General features: G+C 45.3%; 1 protein-coding gene across 1 annotated transcript in view; it reads right to left on the bottom strand.

Moving 5' to 3' along the window:
* Positions 1-1,986: 1,986 nt before the first annotated feature.
* The window catches only part of SLC38A1 (solute carrier family 38 member 1), a 41,884-nt gene continuing 25,498 nt past the window's right edge, over positions 1,987-18,372 (bottom strand). Inside the window, exons 9-16 of the mRNA XM_062017034.1 lie at positions 17,615-17,673; positions 17,357-17,482; positions 15,167-15,246; positions 14,133-14,233; positions 10,769-10,887; positions 10,058-10,199; positions 9,852-9,949; positions 1,987-8,725 (exon numbers count right to left, since the gene is read on the bottom strand). Of these exons, the coding sequence (XP_061873018.1) occupies positions 8,606-8,725; positions 9,852-9,949; positions 10,058-10,199; positions 10,769-10,887; positions 14,133-14,233; positions 15,167-15,246; positions 17,357-17,482; positions 17,615-17,673 (845 nt within the window). The 3' untranslated portion in view covers positions 1,987-8,605. The remainder of the gene's footprint in view (positions 8,726-9,851; positions 9,950-10,057; positions 10,200-10,768; positions 10,888-14,132; positions 14,234-15,166; positions 15,247-17,356; positions 17,483-17,614; positions 17,674-18,372) is intronic.

The following is an 18,372-nucleotide window of genomic DNA, read 5'->3' as shown; positions in this document are numbered from 1 at the left end:
CTTCCCTCAATTTTTCCAGGTCAGCAGCCTCTGTGGGCCTAAAGTGCAGGGGTCTCAAAAAGGATGGCAACAGACAGGCACCACAATCAGCCTAACAAGGTGGCTTTGCTCTGCAGATTGGCTCTCAGACAGAGCTGGCCTGTGCCACTCCAGCCTCTCACAGTTTACTTTCCTAACCTTATTGTCCAAGTCTCAGCTGAACTGCATCTTTTTCCAAGAATCTCAGTAACCCCATGTTTTTCAAGCAGTGAGCCATGGCGAGGCTGAGGCATCCTAAGCCAGCAGCACCTTCCCTTGCCAGCACCACAGCGTTTAGCAGTGTAACACCAACAGTTTTAAGACTCATTTTCCGTAACTGCAAGTTCAGAGAGAAATTCATGGCACTTAATATTTGCAGAACACAGTTGCCAGGCTGCCTGAAAAGCTAGGATTTGTGTTCAAAAGTCAGTATTTCAGCTAGAGCTTGCGAACACAACTGACTACAAAGCAAACGGTGCTGCTGTCCTGCATGGGTCTGAAGTGAACAGGGTGTAAGAAGCAAAGCTCACATCCAGTTTATCATGTGTTTGTGGTTAGAAAGGCTTGGAAATGGACATATCATTTGTCCTTGCTCCTACCATCTCCACTTTTTTCACATTTCTGGCAGCTGATGTGAGTGTTTACATCTAGCTTTTGGTGTAGTGGGGAATGAAGCATCTTAATAGTGGCCTGAATAACTAACTAACTGCAATTTCATATGAACTTCAAACTAAGGTCCCGCTTGAACCATACAGCACAATCTCTTCCTTCAGGCAGAGCTTCATCTCTTGCCCTAGGTAATAGTAACTTTCCTTTTATTTTCCTTTCCACCTCCAAGTAGGTACTGGTCAGATGAACTCAAGAGATCTATCTGACTTTGGGATAGAAGACAACCATGCCAAGCCAAAGGCAGAAGTGTGTGTCTGGAAAAGAGGTTGTTCTTCCCTTTGACTGTTGCTTTAAGTGAGCTTCAGGTGAAGCTGTCAGACTGCACCGCAGAACATGACAGATGTTTGTTGTCATCTCTGCAAGCAAGGAAAAATGTATGGCAATGAAATTATTAAGCTGGGTAGAGAAGTGAGTGCAAACTGTATGCCAAACAGGAGAGGCTATTAGACCAGGTCAGTGCAGAAGCTTGTACATCTCTGCTCCCACAACTGTGGTTTTGAGACATTTTCACTTCTGCAGGGAGGCCTGGGGAGCTGTGCTGCAGAGATGTTGGCTGTACTCATCCTGTTCTGGCTAGCAAGCACTTCAGCCATGTGGCTAGTACTCTAGCCAAGAAGTCTTTGCAAGTGGTCACTACAACTTGAGCACTAGTAAAATTAGTTGCCAAAGGCAAGAAGACAGCATTTTCCAGACCCATTAAGGCTTTGACAGAGGCACTTTGGCAGATCTACGTGAGACTGCTTAAGACATTACTCTCTTTTGAGTATCCTCCTCATCCATCTGCTAATGGCTTCTGTTTCTGTAACAGAGAAGGTCTGATAGAGGTTTAGCTGCTCCACGCATCAGTTTGGCATCTGAACTCAACTCTGAGAGGGCAGCTCTTAAAGCTAAACTGCCTGGCTTGAGCCTGAAGTAGACTTGCAAGCACTAGGACAGTATTCAATGGCAGGCAGAAACAAGCACCAAGCTTGAGAAATGCTGTCATCTTTAATAACCTCAGTCTGTGGTGACCCTATGTCCCAGCTTCAGGTCCTTCTAAAATTGTACCAGAAACATTACATTAATGCTCTGTAGCCATCTGTTGATGTTTTTCTCTATATACTGCACCGCGTCTAATACAGTTGGCTTTGCAAGATCTTGCTGCATGCCCCGAGTTCAGTGAAAATAACTTGAATAAGAGTGGGAAGCAGATGCTGTTTAAGGCATTATAATGATCTCTTGTTGTCTCTGAAAGAATGAGCACAGCCTCAACATTAGTTTAGATCACAATTTTAATGTTTAAAAACTATAGAGGTAACAGATTATAGAACTGAATACTTTTTTTTTTTTTAATTTACACACAGAAACTGAAAAACTGTATCGTTTATTTGGATATGAGCAGCACAAAGTATGGTGATGTTAGCAGGAGTGAAACATTACCAACGACTCACTTCAACAATCTATTAGAGATGAGCTTATATCAAGCGTACATCGTTCAAACAGTATTGTTTATACTGGATCTGGGTGAGCCTCGACATACCTCGGGACACTAAAACAGGTTTCAATAAACAAGTTAAAGTTCAAGTCTTGTGGAAAAATACCTTTACAGTTTACATTTTGTTGGCTGTAACAGTGAAAACAAAATGTACACTCACATTAATTTGAAAAGCTCTGTAGAAGTGACTGCATATAGGTCTTTTCCTCAAATTTGTGCTCATGGTGAAAGCAAATGTTATTTCAAGTTTCATCTAAGACCGTAAAGTAAACATGGGAAAAAAAACCCCAATTCTTTTTAGATGTGTTTCTCAACCTCCGTTTTTCAGCAATACCAAAACCACACGTTTCTGTGTTTTACCAGCGAGAAAGTCTACGCAAGGCCTTTGCCAGAGGCCCTCTCAGGACATACACAGCCCTCTCCTCCCATCGTTCTTGCCCCTGGACACACAGCTATCCCACGACCAAAATACTGGCCTGTGCCCATTCCTGGGGTGAGATGTACAGTCAGTCTCTGCCAGGGGTGCTGAGGGTAGCTCAGGTACCAGGGTTTTGGCTGGATGATAGCGGTGTGCCAGGGGCCGTGGCAGGACTCCGAAGGAAGGGGCACAAATTGCTCTGCTTGCTGCCCACCCCAGGCTCCTAGTGCTGGTTTGTTGGGTTTTTTTTTTTTGAACTACAGGCATTTCTGGTGACTGAAAATGGAAATGTGGAAGTCCTGCCTGACTTCTGTTTGTACTAGCTGGGTAAATACATGCCTGGATACAACATGGCATAATGCTGTGTCAAATTGCCGGCTGCAGTTTGCTCTGGTTTCTGCATGAAGCCTTTTCAGCACTTTACTACCACCTGCCCTCGGCTGAGGAGACAAGAGATACCTGGGTACCAAAGGGGACCTTAGGAAAGGAGATATTTTACCCAGCAGGAAGACTGGCTAACTTGCTATTGAGAAAACAAGGAGCCAGGCACTGGAATTAATCCTAGCACTTTAATTGTACCTTTTATTTCTCTTTTTCTTGTTACATTAGCGATGCAATTATCATTTCGAGTTTAGGATTTAACTTGTGAACTCTTGGGAGGAAGGAAAGGATATACATTTTGCTAAGTCTGAAGCTCAAGTATCTGTCTTTCTATTTAAAATTATTCATAATATGCAGAGCCTATCTCAACACTTCTATATCATAGGGGATAAACAACTGCAAAAATATACAGCATCCTATTTATTTACAATATATATATATACATAAAAGGAAATTTCCTACAATACAACACAACTGCATAGATTTGTCTTCAGAAACATAGGCATGTGTACAATTGTGGATTCTAGACCTTTCCAGCCCTGTACTTTTAATTAATTCATTATCTTTTTTTTTTCACAGTTTGTTACAGAAATCCTTACATTAGATACAAATAAAACATTCTTTGTGTAAGTTATACGTAATCAGGATTTTCCTGTCGCCAAGGGCTGTGGGGAATTGTTTAAGGAAGCACCCTGGCGCCAGGCAGTAAAGCCATCTCGTGGAGCTGCTGATGGAGCCGAGTACATTCTGCTGCTGTGCCTTTCTCCTACAGGCACTGGGGTGGGACGGGAGAATTGGAGGTGGGACACCACCCCACAGAAAGAGTTTTCTTTTGACCAAGATGCTCTTTAGCCTTAATGTAAGGTTCAAGCAAAGAAACATATTCATTTAAAGATAAGCTAGAGATACCATTAATTGTTACTGTTAATACTAAACGTCAGAGAGCTGTGGCACTTATGCACTGTAAGGCAGATGTACAGACACCATCCATGTATCATCCAGCCTGCATTTGCACATGTGACCTATTGCAAATGGAGCACAAGCTCTGGGTCGGCATGTGGCTGAGGAAAGCGGCCCTCGGGAGCGGGTGGGCATCCCACCCTGTGACCTCGCAGGATGAGGCTGGCCTGCCCTGGGCCTGCGCACAGCCCAGACACCACTCAGTCCCTGTCATCCCTGCAAAATGCCTCTGCTGCTGCACAGATTTGGCACTAGCCCTCTGGCCAGGAGCAAGCATCACCCAGAGAGGTCACTGCTCCCGAGATGTGCTTTCCAAATAACAATTCACTGTGTTTTACTTACTAGGCGTGCTTGCTACCAGGCAGTGAAGGGCAGCTGTGTTCTGCAGCCATGAGGGTGCTTTTAAGCTCACGATTGTTCTTTTTGCAATGTACCGTGGACTAGGAGAAAGAGCAAGGCCCTCTTTTAAGTGTAGGATTAACTCCTACAATCTTGTTAGGAGCCCCTGCTTCTAATTAGTCCTTCCTTGTTCCTCACCACTCTTGTTATTAAACAAATGTGAATTTTGAAGTATTTTCTTGTAGTTATTAGGAGCAATTTTGCACCCAGTCTGTGACATTTGCAGTGCTCACAATAGTGATAAACTCTCTATGAAAAGAAGGCATGCTACCACCTACTAAGTAGATACGGTATTCTGGATCCTATTAATTTAACAACAGAGAAACTCCTACAGCATTTCACCGTGCTCTTAACATCCTAGCTAAAATGTGGGACTCGTACATCGTTGGCTACAAGTTCACTATTCCAAATGAACTGAATAACAGCAGTACATTTTACAGATAACCTCATACAAATATTGTCATCCATCACTGATGTTGACAGTTACAGCAGGGTCTATTGCATTCTGTTAAGAATGTATAAACCTGATGAGAAAACAAAAAGCACGTTATTTCACGTTCATTACCACAGACGTCAATAAACACATGATTCCTTTCCATAAATATCTATAAATATGATGCCAGTATATCAGTCTAAGAAAAATTCCCTCCTTTATTTTTTTTTTTTCAGACACCCAGAAAGTCTGTTTATAGACTCAGTATTTTGGGTATCTGTTTTTCAGTATCTAAGATATGCTTTGATGGTCCAGTACCTCCGGTAGTTTCACTCTATGCACACACCCAGCTCATTCTTCTGTTTATCCAGAAAGACTCTAGTATACAAATAAAAAGTAGAAGGCAGAATAGCAAAAAGGAGAGTGAGGGATAGTGATGGTACTGATTTGGGAACATGTAAGGAGGAGCAAGCAATCACCCATCAGCCCTTTCAGTTGAAGGAAGCTGGGTGGCCAAAACTCAATACTTGGTATTTTAAACAGGAGACTACAGGCTACCTGGAATGGGTGGGAGGGAGATGCTGCGGTTGTGGCCTTGCTGGGACCTTGTGCAGCAGATCAGGCCTCTAGCTCGTATGTGGGTACTTGAAAGTCACTCCCAGGATTTCCTCTCTCACAACCTCCTGATGCACAAAGCTGCGCTGCTCATAAATCAGTAGAAGGATAAAGAGGAGAGGAAAGCAGGAGGTGCCCTGGAGCATCTTGAGGATAACACTACAGCATTCTCAGGTCTGAGTTAGTTTTTCTAGGATAAGATCCAGAGAGATTATAAGGCACCTCAAAACCTGAAATGTGACCCCAGCAAGCTGAGTCAGGGACTGGAGTGAGATGCTGGGCTCCTGCTGTGGTGACCAGGGAGGACTGCGTGCCTGCAAGCAGAGAGCCACAGACTTACATCCTGAGCTGGGAAGATGCCTGGAATGAGCTGTGAGGAGATAGGAACCAAGCATGGGTTCTTTTCTCCAGAGCTTGACTAACACCTCGGCTCATAGGCTGTGGCATGGACTTTTCTGTAAATAAGGGCAGGCATCAGTCTCACAGAGTGTAGAGAGAACTGGTGACCTGCACTGTCACAGGCAAGGGCTTGAGACCAGCCACAGGAAAGCACAGGTGAGTTCAGCCCAGGGCTCTGGTAGCTCAGTGGTCTGTGTGTTCAGTATTGGCCTGGGGATGCTTGGGAGGAAGGATGTGCACTGCAGACCTTGCTGGAAACCTGTGAGGAGGGGCAAGGAGGAAGGCAAGGGAACCCTGTTCTGCAGTCTAGCAGGTCACTTTGCCCAGAGGGAGGAGGCTTCCAGTTTTCTTCTTGCTGCTGGGCTACTCTGAGGGCTTGGGCAGCCTGTGGACTCACTCTGCCTTATTTCTGGATCACAGTAGAGTATCAGCAGACCTGGGTACCACGCTGCCTAGGCTGAGGTACAGATCTGGGTTTAGTAGGCTTAAGTTTCTGTAGCACAAATCATAGAATCATAGAATGGTAGGGGTTGGAAGGGACCTTTAGAGATCATCTAGTCCAACCTCCCTGCACAGGCAGGCCCACCTAGATCAGGTCGCACAGAAACGCATCCAGGTGGGTTTTGAAGACTTCCAAGGAAGGAGACTCCACATCCTCCCTGGGCAGCCTCTTTCAGGGCTCCCTCACCCTCCTCACAGTGAAATAGGTTTTCTCTTATGTTTAAATGGACATTTTTGTGTTCCAGCTTCACCCCATTACCCCTTGTCCTGTTGTCAGACACCATGGAAAAAAGGGATGCCTCAACCTGCTGACAACCACTATTTAGATATTTGTAAATATTAATGAGATCCCCCCTCAGTCTCCTCTTCTCTAGACTACATAGCCCTGGTTCTCCCAGCTTTTCCTCATGAGGAAGATGTTCCAGACCTCTGATCATCTTGGTGACCCTGTGCAATGCATGTGCATCTCAATGCTCAAATTCCAAGGAAGGTCCCAAACTAACCTCTCTGGATTTTACCATTAGAAACTAACTTTCAAGGTCCTAAGAAGTGGTCTGGGATCTCAACTCTCAGTGACTTCAAGCCACATAGGACAAGGCAACAGCAACTGAGGCAATTCAATAGCTCACAGAAATCCCAAGATCCTCAATTCTTCATCCCTAGCCTTAAAAAGAGCAAGCTGCAATGGCAAGTTCCCCACAGCTGATGACAGTCTCCTTCCAAAGTTACAATGGGAGTTGACAATGAACCGGCTATGGGACAAAAGAGGGTCACTGAACACTGAAGGATATGGCTGGACAATACTGAGGGTATCGCTCAGCCCTTGGGAAGGGTGTGAAACACAGCTCCCTGTAGCCATGGTTCTTTCAGTGGGAGCTGGGTTCATATTTTGAGACCCTTTTTAGCTCCTATGGTGAATGACATAAAGTGAACATGTTTATGCTGCTGGCAGTGCACTAATAGAAGATGTCTGCTCAGGATGGTTATAACAATCACCTGCTTAGCGTTTGAGTCTCTACAAGTAGTTCTCTACATCAGCTATAAGGCATTAGGCAAATGCTTATCTTGTGGATAACAGATGCAAGGTACAGTGTTTCTGCTAGTAGTAATTGAATGTCTTTTCTTTAAATGTCATGGAGAATCGATGAGAAATGTTAATGAAACATTTTCAATATAAAAAGTGTTTCTGTTTGCTTAAAGAAATGTTAGATTTCAATTCCCATTAGAAATCCAGTAGTTTGGCAGAGTGAGTCAAATCCAGCTCCCACTGCTGTCAAAATCCCTGTTGACTTCAGTGGGAGGCAGAGAAGACACAAGAGAGGAGCCAGTCTCTACAAGGTTTGTACAAATGAATCCCAGGATGGAAAAGGCAAGAGGTATGATTAAATGTGTAGGTTTTCATAAAACTGGAGCTTGGTATTTCTTTTTTTTTCTGAGAGAAGTGGGGTGTGAGTAAACAGTTTAATGCTGAAGAAAACGTAGATTTCCTGTGGAAATCTCCAAGTGTCTGCTTCTCAAGCTCAAGTACTCATGGTTTGGGATTGAGTCTAGTTCTGGTTAGGCTCCAATTGAAGTGTACCAGGGGAACAGTGGCTGGTGGCCATCCTTCTCCTGCTCCCCAAATCCTGTCATAAAGACATATAGAGAGGTCTGTTCCCCAGAGCCATGGAAAGGCCAAGCCCTGGGGCTGGCTCCCCCACCACAGCATCAGAGAGAAGCACCAGATTTAGGACCTGCACTTACACAAGGCTCATTTATGCTCTGAGGGTGCTTTTCGTGCTTGTATCCAGAATGCTACACTTAACCCAGTGAGGCAAATGGAGCACCAAACAGCCACAGAACAAATAAACAAACCAACAGTCTGGATGGGTACAACTGGAGAGCAGAGTTTTGGCTGAAAGATGAGGAGGGGTGAAGGGTGCAAACTGACATCACTCCAGTGACGATTTGCAATGACGGGGACAGGCACGCTGCTTCCATAAAGGAGCAGAGCTTATGGTTGAAGGGCCAAGGAGAGCAACAGAACAATGCAAGTCATGGGTGGAAGAGGGAAACAAACAAATTAATTGCGACGAATTCCTATGAGAAACGCTGTGTATGGTCTCACAGACAATTAACACAGACTTAGTGCTGATCTGATAAGTCAATATTGGGGGAGAGAGTAATACGCCTGTTGGGAAAATGGGTCTGTTGTCTGCCAGAAAATACACCCATAACAGTGTTTTCAGTACTGGATAATCACTATTTGGATTTGATTTGAGTAGACTCACAAAGATAGAATAGATAACAGAATGGATGGTTGTGATTTTGGTGTGTAGCAAACAGGGGTGCCTTCTTTTCATACGGCGGTGGAACTTCGATGGCCTTCGGCACTGCCTCCTGATTGTACCCAATCATAGATGACCAAGGGAATGCTCACTAGGGAAAACATTATCCCCAGCGCCAAGAAAAGAGAAGCCTGAAAAAAAAAGGAGAGAAAATTAATGAATAAAAAGAAAAAGACAACTAATTCCAAATGTGTTAACTTCTCCTTTTAAGGAGATTTACAAGGTGATGTATCAAAGTTATCAGCTAAAAGAAGATAGCTCTTCTGATAAAGACGAGACCCATAGATAATTAAACAGATTAGTGTCATTAATAATTAGTCACTGAACACCAAACTCATCTTTTTCCTCCTTTCAATTCCCTTCTTAAACACTGATCATCCCTAAATAAGATTAAGCCAGTCCGTTTTTAGGACTGATCGGCTCTGCTATTCTCAAAGCCTCACAGAAATAAGCATACTCTTCCCATTGGAATTGTGTCCACCAGAGTTCAGCCCTTTCATCTTGCGGTCTGTGGATGGAGCCACAAGTGGAACATGAGTTTCCTGTATGTCTGCTCAGAGCAGGAAGGTCTGACTGACCTTATGATGTTTCCAGTACACATCCCTTTACACTTTCATCTGCAGCTCCTTCTGGGGCTCATGGGAAATCTTTCCAGAGCCCATTCCCACCTGCTCATGCATGCCAAAGGGCTAACATTTCAGCTGGCTGCTGCTGGTGGAAGCACCCTGAACCTGACTTGGATCCATCAAAACCATGAGGGACAGTGCAGAGGGAGTGCTTTGCAGGCTTTCTGGATCAGCACACTGAGAGGGAGAGAGCTTACTGGGCTTGGAGGGGTTGCTGAAGCAGGCCAGAGGGACATCCACAGCTTGCCGACGGCTGTGGCTGCTGGCAGAGCTGGCACTCACTGGGCAGGGGAGAAGCCCCTCGCCCTGCAGAGAGAGAAGGGCCCCCAGAACACATGGTGCCCAGCGTGGGATACAGCCCCTCCACTGGGAGACCCTGGGGTTGGCAATAGTGAAGGGCAGGCACGGCCACAGACCGACTGAGGGAAAGGGGGACAGCAAAGATGCACCCTGCACACATTAAGCTTAGGTGTGCCTTGCACCCAGCACAAGCTAAGGGATCATAGAATCATAGAATGGTAGGGGTTGGAAGGGACCTTTAGAGATCATCTAGTCCAACCCCCCTGCAGAAGCAGATCCACCTAGATCAAGTTGCACAGAAATGCAAGATGAAGGCAAAATGAATGCATACCCAAATCCTCTGAGTCAACTTTGATCCATCCTGCTGTGTGATTTTTAAATACAATGATGAAGGAAGAATGAAAATCAGCATATTGGCAGAAGTGACCCCTGCAAAAGTCAAACAAATGAGATTTGTTAGCTGCCAGCAGCAGCTAATTGTTATGTTCCTGATTAGCCACAGTCTTTTATCAACAGTAGAAAACCAGGACACTGTACCTACAACTCCAAAAATATCCTTCATGCTGGGGATACAAATGACTAACAGGTTGATGATAACCAAAAGAACCAAAGTAACCAAAACATGACGGCGCAAGTCGAATTTTGTTCTTCTAGCCAGCTCAAATAATGATGAACGCACCTGTAGGGAGAGAGAGAGAGAGAGGTCTCTGTGAGAAACAGTCTGTAAGCAAATTGAAAGCTTCCCATGTTTATCTTAACTGGTTCTTCATACAACAACGGGTGCTACATTGGTCTGTCAGAAATTATGGGGCCTCTGATGCAATGTCCTTTGAAATAATCCTTAACATTAATTTGTTATTTCAAAACTGTAGGTATATAGGCATCTGCAGTAAAGTATTTCTGTCCTTCTAACAGTATTTCTGTCTTTCTGCCTTTTGGGATCCTTGTGCACTTAAAAATGAACTTCACCTCCAAGCCTGCTCCAATGAAGTAATGTGAAGTAAGAGAGGGTCCTTGTTGATTTAATTTAAAACAGATTTAAGATTCAAAGCGAGTAATTTATTTCCTGCAGGGACAACTTCTCAAGAAGTTAGTGGGAGTCTGGTGTGGGAAAAGACTGATCCAAGCTGAAACTCTTTTTGTAGCTGCAACATCACTGTCTTGGCAGCTGCTGGACTGTGGGGTTTGAAGAAATATGCTGTGTACGGCTGCTACTGGCTTCCAAACCGTGTGGAGCTTTGGACTCACAGTGAAAAACAGCACCGGCACCGTCAGTATAACCGCAACGATGACAGCCAGGCGCACGGTCAGGATGAGGATGTCATCTTTGCTCTGGTACTTGTGAAGCAGATCTGACTGCACATCGTCTACGGAAAAGACAGTAAGATGAGTGTTCTGGCAAACAGGCAATTCGTTCACAAAAAATCATTGTTTAACAACAGCCTTCTTGAACAACAAGTGATTTATCTGCAAACAAAAGAGTACAGAATGAAACATTCTTGAGTTAAAACGGCACTTTAAACCAAATCCTAATGATCCCATTATTCCAGATTAATCCTTTGGAGGCCTGATTTAGGATTGCATCCTAATTCAAGACAGCACATGCCTCAGTCTAAGGTAATTTTCACTGTAGGAAAGACAACAGTGAGACATACAGGAAAGCTTGCTTATATATATATACACACACATATATATAAAAATAAGTAAACTGAAATAAGCTATTTCTAATTGGTTCCATGGTCTTTTTGTCTTTTTTTTTTTTTTTTTAATTTCAAATGATATAAAAATAACCACATGCACTGCAATGGCTGAACTTAATAAAAACTACAAGGTTTTCAGCTAAATTAGTCTAAACAGCAAATAAACTTCCAGCGAAAAGCAGTGCCCCTGTTCTCAACCAAGAACAAAGCCTATCTTGGGTCAGCAGTCAGCGGGACGCTCTGACATTTGTACTTAAATCCCTTGGCGGCTCCTCTGAGGGCTGCCCTGATGTTTTTCCTCTTGAACCTGCCCCCACTCCCCCCCAGCAGTGCCCTGCGGCTCGGCCCTGCACTGCCTGGCGGCCCCAGCAGTCCAGACAACTCACAGGTGGGTGCCCAACCGGGAGGCGCTGGCCACATATTAATACAACCTCCTGCACAAATGTTTCCTTGAGGCTCTGCTAAACAGTGCAGAGTGGGTCTGTGTGTGCTAACCAACAGGAAAACCGAGTTGCTGAGGACCTACGTGTTTGCTTTGTAACTTTTAAGGGGGCGGCTGTTAAGCACACCACAAAACACACTCGCTGCACCTTTTTAGGCTCCTGGGTCTTTTTTTTCCCCCCTGCTAATCTTAGACAGCTAGTGGTAAAACATAATAGCTCTTTAACCATAAGTTCTTCAGAGGAACTTGGTGGCCATGTCTAATTTAAAATCTCTGGCACTCAGTGAAACCTCACATATTCTTGGAGGCAGACGGTCCTGTCCTGCAGCGGAATGGCTGCACTGCCCCTCAGGACACCCTTCTGGGGAGAGACCATGGGTCGACACCACCTACGCAGTGCTCGAATCCCCACCAGGAGAAAGAAAATGCTCTCCCACCTCCCTGCAGATTAGGAGTGGGGTTTTCAAGCCGGGCACATGCACAGCTTCTGCGACACAGAGCTTACTCTGCTCCTGCAAGCACAGACTGCAACTTCTGTACCGCTCACGGGCTGCAGCCAGGTAGGAAGTGAAGGGCAAGGCTTACAGTTGAAGGTCTGTTTTCCTTTCAGCTAGATACACCACAGAGCCCAACCACAGTGTGACCTTTTAGGGGAAGAAAAACACCTCTTTTCTGTAATTCTGCAATGTAAATATAGTCATCACTGCAACACTTTTGAGAACATAGCAAACAGACAAGTACTATTGGTGTAAAGAAGAAACGGCCACAATAAAAACGCTGTTCTTACCCAGGTAAGGGTAGAGAAGAGGGTTTAGGAAACTGTAAGTGAACATACAAAAGGTGAGGTCTTGTCAGTCTCAAGGGGAAGAAGGATGAAAGTGGAAGGACTTTACATTCCCTTGGTGTCTTTTTTGATGCGTGTAGTGGCACTGACCCTCGCAGAAGCCCCAGCAGAGCTGCACAGCTTCCACTGGCAGGCTCTGGGAGCTAGGGAGCAGGGACACCTGACGTGGGGAGAGGCACATGAGACACCCCAGGGATTCCTCCGCCATTCCCCCTTGGGAGGGCCAGAAGGACGCAGCCCCTACCTCCTCCATGGACTCCAGACCCTCGTCCTTGAGGGATGTGGGAGATTCCCAGAGAGGAGCGCCACGGATCTGCCTCCTCAGATCCCTGGGGCAATCACATCAGAATCTCCTCCCTGCCAAAGCGAAGGGGTCCGTGCTGATTTACACCCACTTGCTCCCCGGGGCTGCTATTTTGATACATGTCTACGAAAGTGTGTTAGATGGGAGCAGCTGGATGAGAACGGCTGTTGCTGTTGTCACTTGCAGCGTATTTGCAGTTTTATTGGTAAAACTAGAACAGATGACCTCAAGTTACTTCAACACATACAGACTCAAGGCCTCATAATCAGAATGAGAGCCTGAGAAAACAAATAGGAGATAGTGAAAAAAAAAATGGAAAAAAAAGTTGCCACATTTCACATTTACTTATTTTCTCTCTCTTGCAATACGTGGCTCACAAGGAACGGTACCATGAATGAGGAGATTCTAACAAAATAGTCACTTGGAATAGGGTGGAGAAGACTGACAGCCTTTTGGTGACTCTTGGGGTAAAAGGCAAACATCAGTTTTGTCATCTGTAACCCCCTAATGGTGCACGTAAAAAGCCACTACTTTTCAACATTCCCATGATACTGGAAAGTGGGAATAGCTTCCTGGGCAGCACTTGTATTTTATCCTACTTTATGCAATAATTGTGCCTTTAGGGCACACAAGTTGTATTCTTTAGTGATACAACATAATTTGTTTGTTTCTTTCAGTGAATTAATATCCATGAAAAGAGACAGGGTGCAAGTCTCCAACACTGAAATAACCATCCTTTGGCAGCTCAGCTGGGACAATGTTTGAAGCTTCCCCACCTTCACTGCCAGATTATTTAGCCCAGACCTGAAGGAGGGCTGGGCTAGATGATATCTAGAGGTCCCTTCCAACCCTTACCATTCTATAATTCTATGAAGGGGTCAGCTCTAGGGATACAGGGAAGATGTTTGGTCCTTTGCCTCTAAGATAAAAGCATCAATAAGAAAATGACAAAGCTGTGATGGCTGATTCAAACCTCATTTCCTAGGACCTGCTCTCAGATCTGTCTCATTTTCTGCAGTTATGCACACTTTATAGTCATTACCAATGTACATAACATTTAGGTGAGAACCTTTGATATTAGTGGTGCCCAGCTAGTCCCCAGTTCTGTTAAGCAAATCTCTCCCTCATACTTTGAACATGCTTTTCATCCACAGGGAAAAAGGAGGAAAGGATTTGTACCTTCAATATGAAAACTTTAAGGAAAGTTATTTGAAAAAGCATTTTCATATAAAAGGACGGGACTTTCCTTTCCAGTTGGGATATGCTAGTGATTTCACATGTATTCCCTTTCTACTTTGATCAGTAAAGAACTGCATACTTACCATAGAAAGTCAAATAGCCAAATATAGCAGTCATAAAGTACATCATAAACATGGCAAAAAATGAGATATTTGAAACCAACTGCATTTTTTTCTGTGAACGGCTGCAGAAGGAAGAAAAAAGAACAGATAAAAATGGTTGGGCTGGATTTTTCAATAGCTGTTTACTCTTTGCATAAACATAGTAATTCTGAGGGGACTTGTGAATATATTTTCATTTAGAAATGGAATTCATTGACAGCTGCACAAAGAAGAGAAGGACTAAGGAAATGGGCCCTATTTGGGGCTTAAGTCTAGAAATAGTAGGTCTGCCCTGTGGCTCTGCTTCCCGGCCATACACTCTTAAATAGAGTAAAGGGTGAAATGAAGCTGACTGGAGAAAGATGGCCTTCAAACACTTCAGTAATCATATTAAAAGGACAAACTAAAGGAACAGTAAAATTATACAGAGGGGGAAAACATTCACCATTTTGAATGTTAGCCAGAAGTGGCTAGGACCTGAGGGCATCTGTGAGTCTACCTGACCACAGCCTCTCCGCAGGGGCTGCTGCCATGGTTTGGGACCTGCCTGCAGCCGTGTGTCAATGGGGCTGGTATCCAGCTCCCCACAGTCCTGCTCGGCATGAGGTGTCAGCACGGCAGCCGTGCTGGCAAACGTCTTTTAGTACAGGCAGGGCTGAAAGTACTGTTTTTTCCTGGTACTGCAACAGATTTTTAGCTTGGATGAACGCCACTAGCTGAACACACACCTCTCTCCCAAGCCAAATAACGACCGGCACAACTTGGCCCTCTCCAGGCTGCTGCGTACTTCCAGAGAAGCACTGTGTTATCCTGAACTTGCAACCCCCTCCCTGCCCCGGCAGCACGCCTGGGAGGCCAGATTTCCGAGCTGACAGCCACGCTCCTTAGCTTGCTGGGCGTTATTAAAGCACATCTCCTCTGAAGGGCGCGAATGACTCAGAGCACCTCTGTGCTAACATTTTCCATGTTAAGCGGTTCAAAACAATTAAATGTAAACAAAAAAGAGAGAGGCTTACTCTTTAAGCTCGCTGTAGATCGGGAGGACTGATGGGTGGCAAACAAACGCAAAAGCAATGGTGGGCAAAGCATACACGGTCTGTTCGGAGAGAGTTTCAGGAAAGAAGTTAAGTATTTCCCTCAGTGGTGTGAAGAAATGATCCATGTTCAAGCTACCTCAGCTCTCAGCATTCTGGACTCCTCAACTGAATGTTGAGAGCCTACAGAGAAGGCAGAAGACCTGCCAATCAGCACATATGTAATGAAATACGGAGAGCAGCGCTCTTTCAAGGGCAGGGCACAGTCTTGGCACTGGGTCACGCGAGCATGGTCCTGGCCCTGCACGCAGAGCGCAGCACTGATGGCCGCTGGGTTTGCTCCCTGGGGTGGGTTTCCCTGCCCAGCTACTGCCAGCGTCACTAGCCACTGGCACCGCGCAGGGGACCCACGCATGGTGGGGGGCTGCTGCGCTACCCTGCCTTGCCATGGAGAGCGGTGCGCGCCCGCGGGGCTAAGGCTGAAGTCCTGAAGAGGAAGCCCATATCCAGACTGTAAGAAAAGAGAAGAGGAATGCAGAACTTACAAATAAATGCATATTTCAAGGTACCACACTGAGTCCCTTCATTTCCCAGGCCAACAAAAGGGCTAGGAGGGCTGTGGAGGGAGCATGCTTTTCCTTGGGGAAAGAGAGAGACCATTACGTCACCAGGAAGGCGCAGGAGGCCTCCGGGAGTGACCTCACCCCCTTCTCCACCAAAAACCTACGTGGCTTTCAGTCCTCAGCCTACAGCCAAATGATCTTAGCGCCCAAGCACTTCCATTCTCCCTAGGGAACGGGAACGGAGGTCACAGGAAAAACAGGTCCTCCTGCGAGGACAAAACGAGTCCATCCCTACATTCAGCTCTCCCTGGCCCTCAGAGATCTGTTCATGCTGGCCACAGCCATCCCCTTCCCACAGCAGCTGTCCTGGGGTACGCCCCAGGCCTGACAGATCCAGTAAACACACTGGTTGCTCTCAGCATGCTGTTGCGGAGTCTCCATTTGTGGAGATACTCAGAAGTTGCCTGGCTCTAAGTGGCCTTGCTTGAGCAGTGGGGCTGAACCAGATCACTTCCAGAAGTTCCTGCCAACCTCAGCCACCCTCTGAGTCTGTGAAATTGCCTCTCCTCTCACACACCAAAGTTGCTAAAATGACTGGCAAACTGTTGGCCCCAAGGGCAAATATCTAGAGTTCAGCTTCAGCGTGCCTAATTCAGAGGGACCAATCCTTCCAACACGCTTCCATTGACTCTAAGGCAAATGCTGACACTGTAGGAGAAGCAGCGTGCTCTTCAACGCTACCCAAAATATACCTACAACTAAGCTACAAGTGCACACCAAGTTAACTAATTCTTGGTCTCTCACACCGGATCTGGGCTGATGGCTCCCCCTTAACTAAAGAGAAGTGCTCAGATTAGCTTCTTCAACTGAAGCTGGCAGGATGAATTTAACAACATACCAGTGCCACATGTACATGCTATGGATGCACATTCCCTGTGGATGTGGCAGCCTCAGGCCCCTGCCCTGATGGATAAGGTGCTGCTAAAGGAACACTGTGCCCAGCACAGGTGGCAGGAGCAATCCTCCTGCTCCTGCAGCTACAGTCATTTGCTCCCTCGCATTCTTTTGGCATAACTTTTGCTGCAGCTGTGTGGCAATGGAGGAGAATATCCAGTTGAAAGGCAAGCAGATTTTTGCTGGATTAGCTTTCAACTGTATCCTTTCCGCAATGCAGTTCACCGTATGGCTACAGAAACATGTACCCTGTCACAAAGAAGTGGTTTGTGTGCAGGAGGACAGAGGGCTTACTTCTGGGCTTTGGATGTATGAGTGGCTTACTCGGCCTCTGCCGAACTACAGCCTCAAGGCGCAGTTGCAGCATGGATGGTAAGAAGCAGTGAAAAGGAAAACTCTCTCAGAGAAAGCATTAGTTGTGTGGTGGTAGCTCAGGCTCACGGCTACCTATCTGCTACCAGCGCAGAGCAAGGCTGCAAGGAGGGACATTCAACATGGCATCTTCTTGACAGTGGGCAAGGAGACTCTTTGTGCCTTCAGCACAGGAGCACGAGTGGAAGCACGGGGAATCAGGCCCTATGTGATGCCGATCGGAACACGGGGTGTAGGTGCATATATCGTGAATTAAAAGTAAGTATTATAAAAAGAAACATACCTTGGAATTAAAGATAACATACTTTGGCTTACACATATGTTCATGTGCTGTGCTATTTGATAGGAAAGATGATGTTGCATTTAGTGCCAATCCGCCGCAGGGAATTTGAAACTTCTTGTAAATAACCTAGAATAAGAGCAGAAGATGGCTAATTGCTAGAAGTAACAATTAAAAGCAAATTCAAATGAAAACATCAGAGAAATTGTGACTATTCCATCAAGTGGCTCTCATCCAGCAGAAAAAGCAAGCCAAACTTACCACTACCAGGAAAAATACCATGCAGCTTAATGAGAATCCACTGGTGTAGCCAAGATACCCTGAAAGAAATTAAAAGGAAAATGCATACAAACTCATTTTGATTAGCCATATCTTGGTTTTGACTTCTTTTTGCTGTTTCATGAAAAAGTTTAAATGTATTATACATTTAATATGCATTGTGAGCTTCTGTGCAGGACACGAGCCTGTCCTGTTGGCGTGGAAGCCTCTCATTTCGCAAGCCTCCAGGCTTTCAGACAGACCTCAGCTTTCCTCTCATCAGTTTGATTTCTCTTCAACTAATTTTACGTTTGAAAGGGGCTGCTCTAATGGAAATAAACCTGAAAATGTGCAATTGCAATCAGTGTGACCCAGATTCCCCGCTATGAGGCATGTCAGCTAAGCACATGTTGTTTTCTCAAAAGGGAGATACCAACAGGACTTCAGTGCCAAAACTTGTTACATGGTTTTAAAAAATACACTGTGTACCTACTGGCATCTCTGGGGACTCAAATACATTTGAAAACACAATCCTCTACCTTACCTCAAAGTCCAATGCCTCCATCTGACCCCACCGCTAAAAATTTTGATGCTGATGGAAACGTGAGTTATTTTTTGTAATCTCACAATTTGTGAACCTAGTTTTACAGGCCACACACAGAATTGCCTTATGAAATTAAGACCTTCTTAACTCTAATCTTTTAAATCAACTTCCACAATTGTATGGATGAAGCTGGTTTATAGGGATTTCAACCGCTGTG

This window comes from Colius striatus, chromosome 1, assembly GCF_028858725.1.
Source record: "Colius striatus isolate bColStr4 chromosome 1, bColStr4.1.hap1, whole genome shotgun sequence".
Lineage (NCBI taxonomy): Eukaryota > Metazoa > Chordata > Aves > Coliiformes > Coliidae > Colius > Colius striatus.
This window is presented reverse-complemented; position numbering and strand designations above follow the sequence as displayed.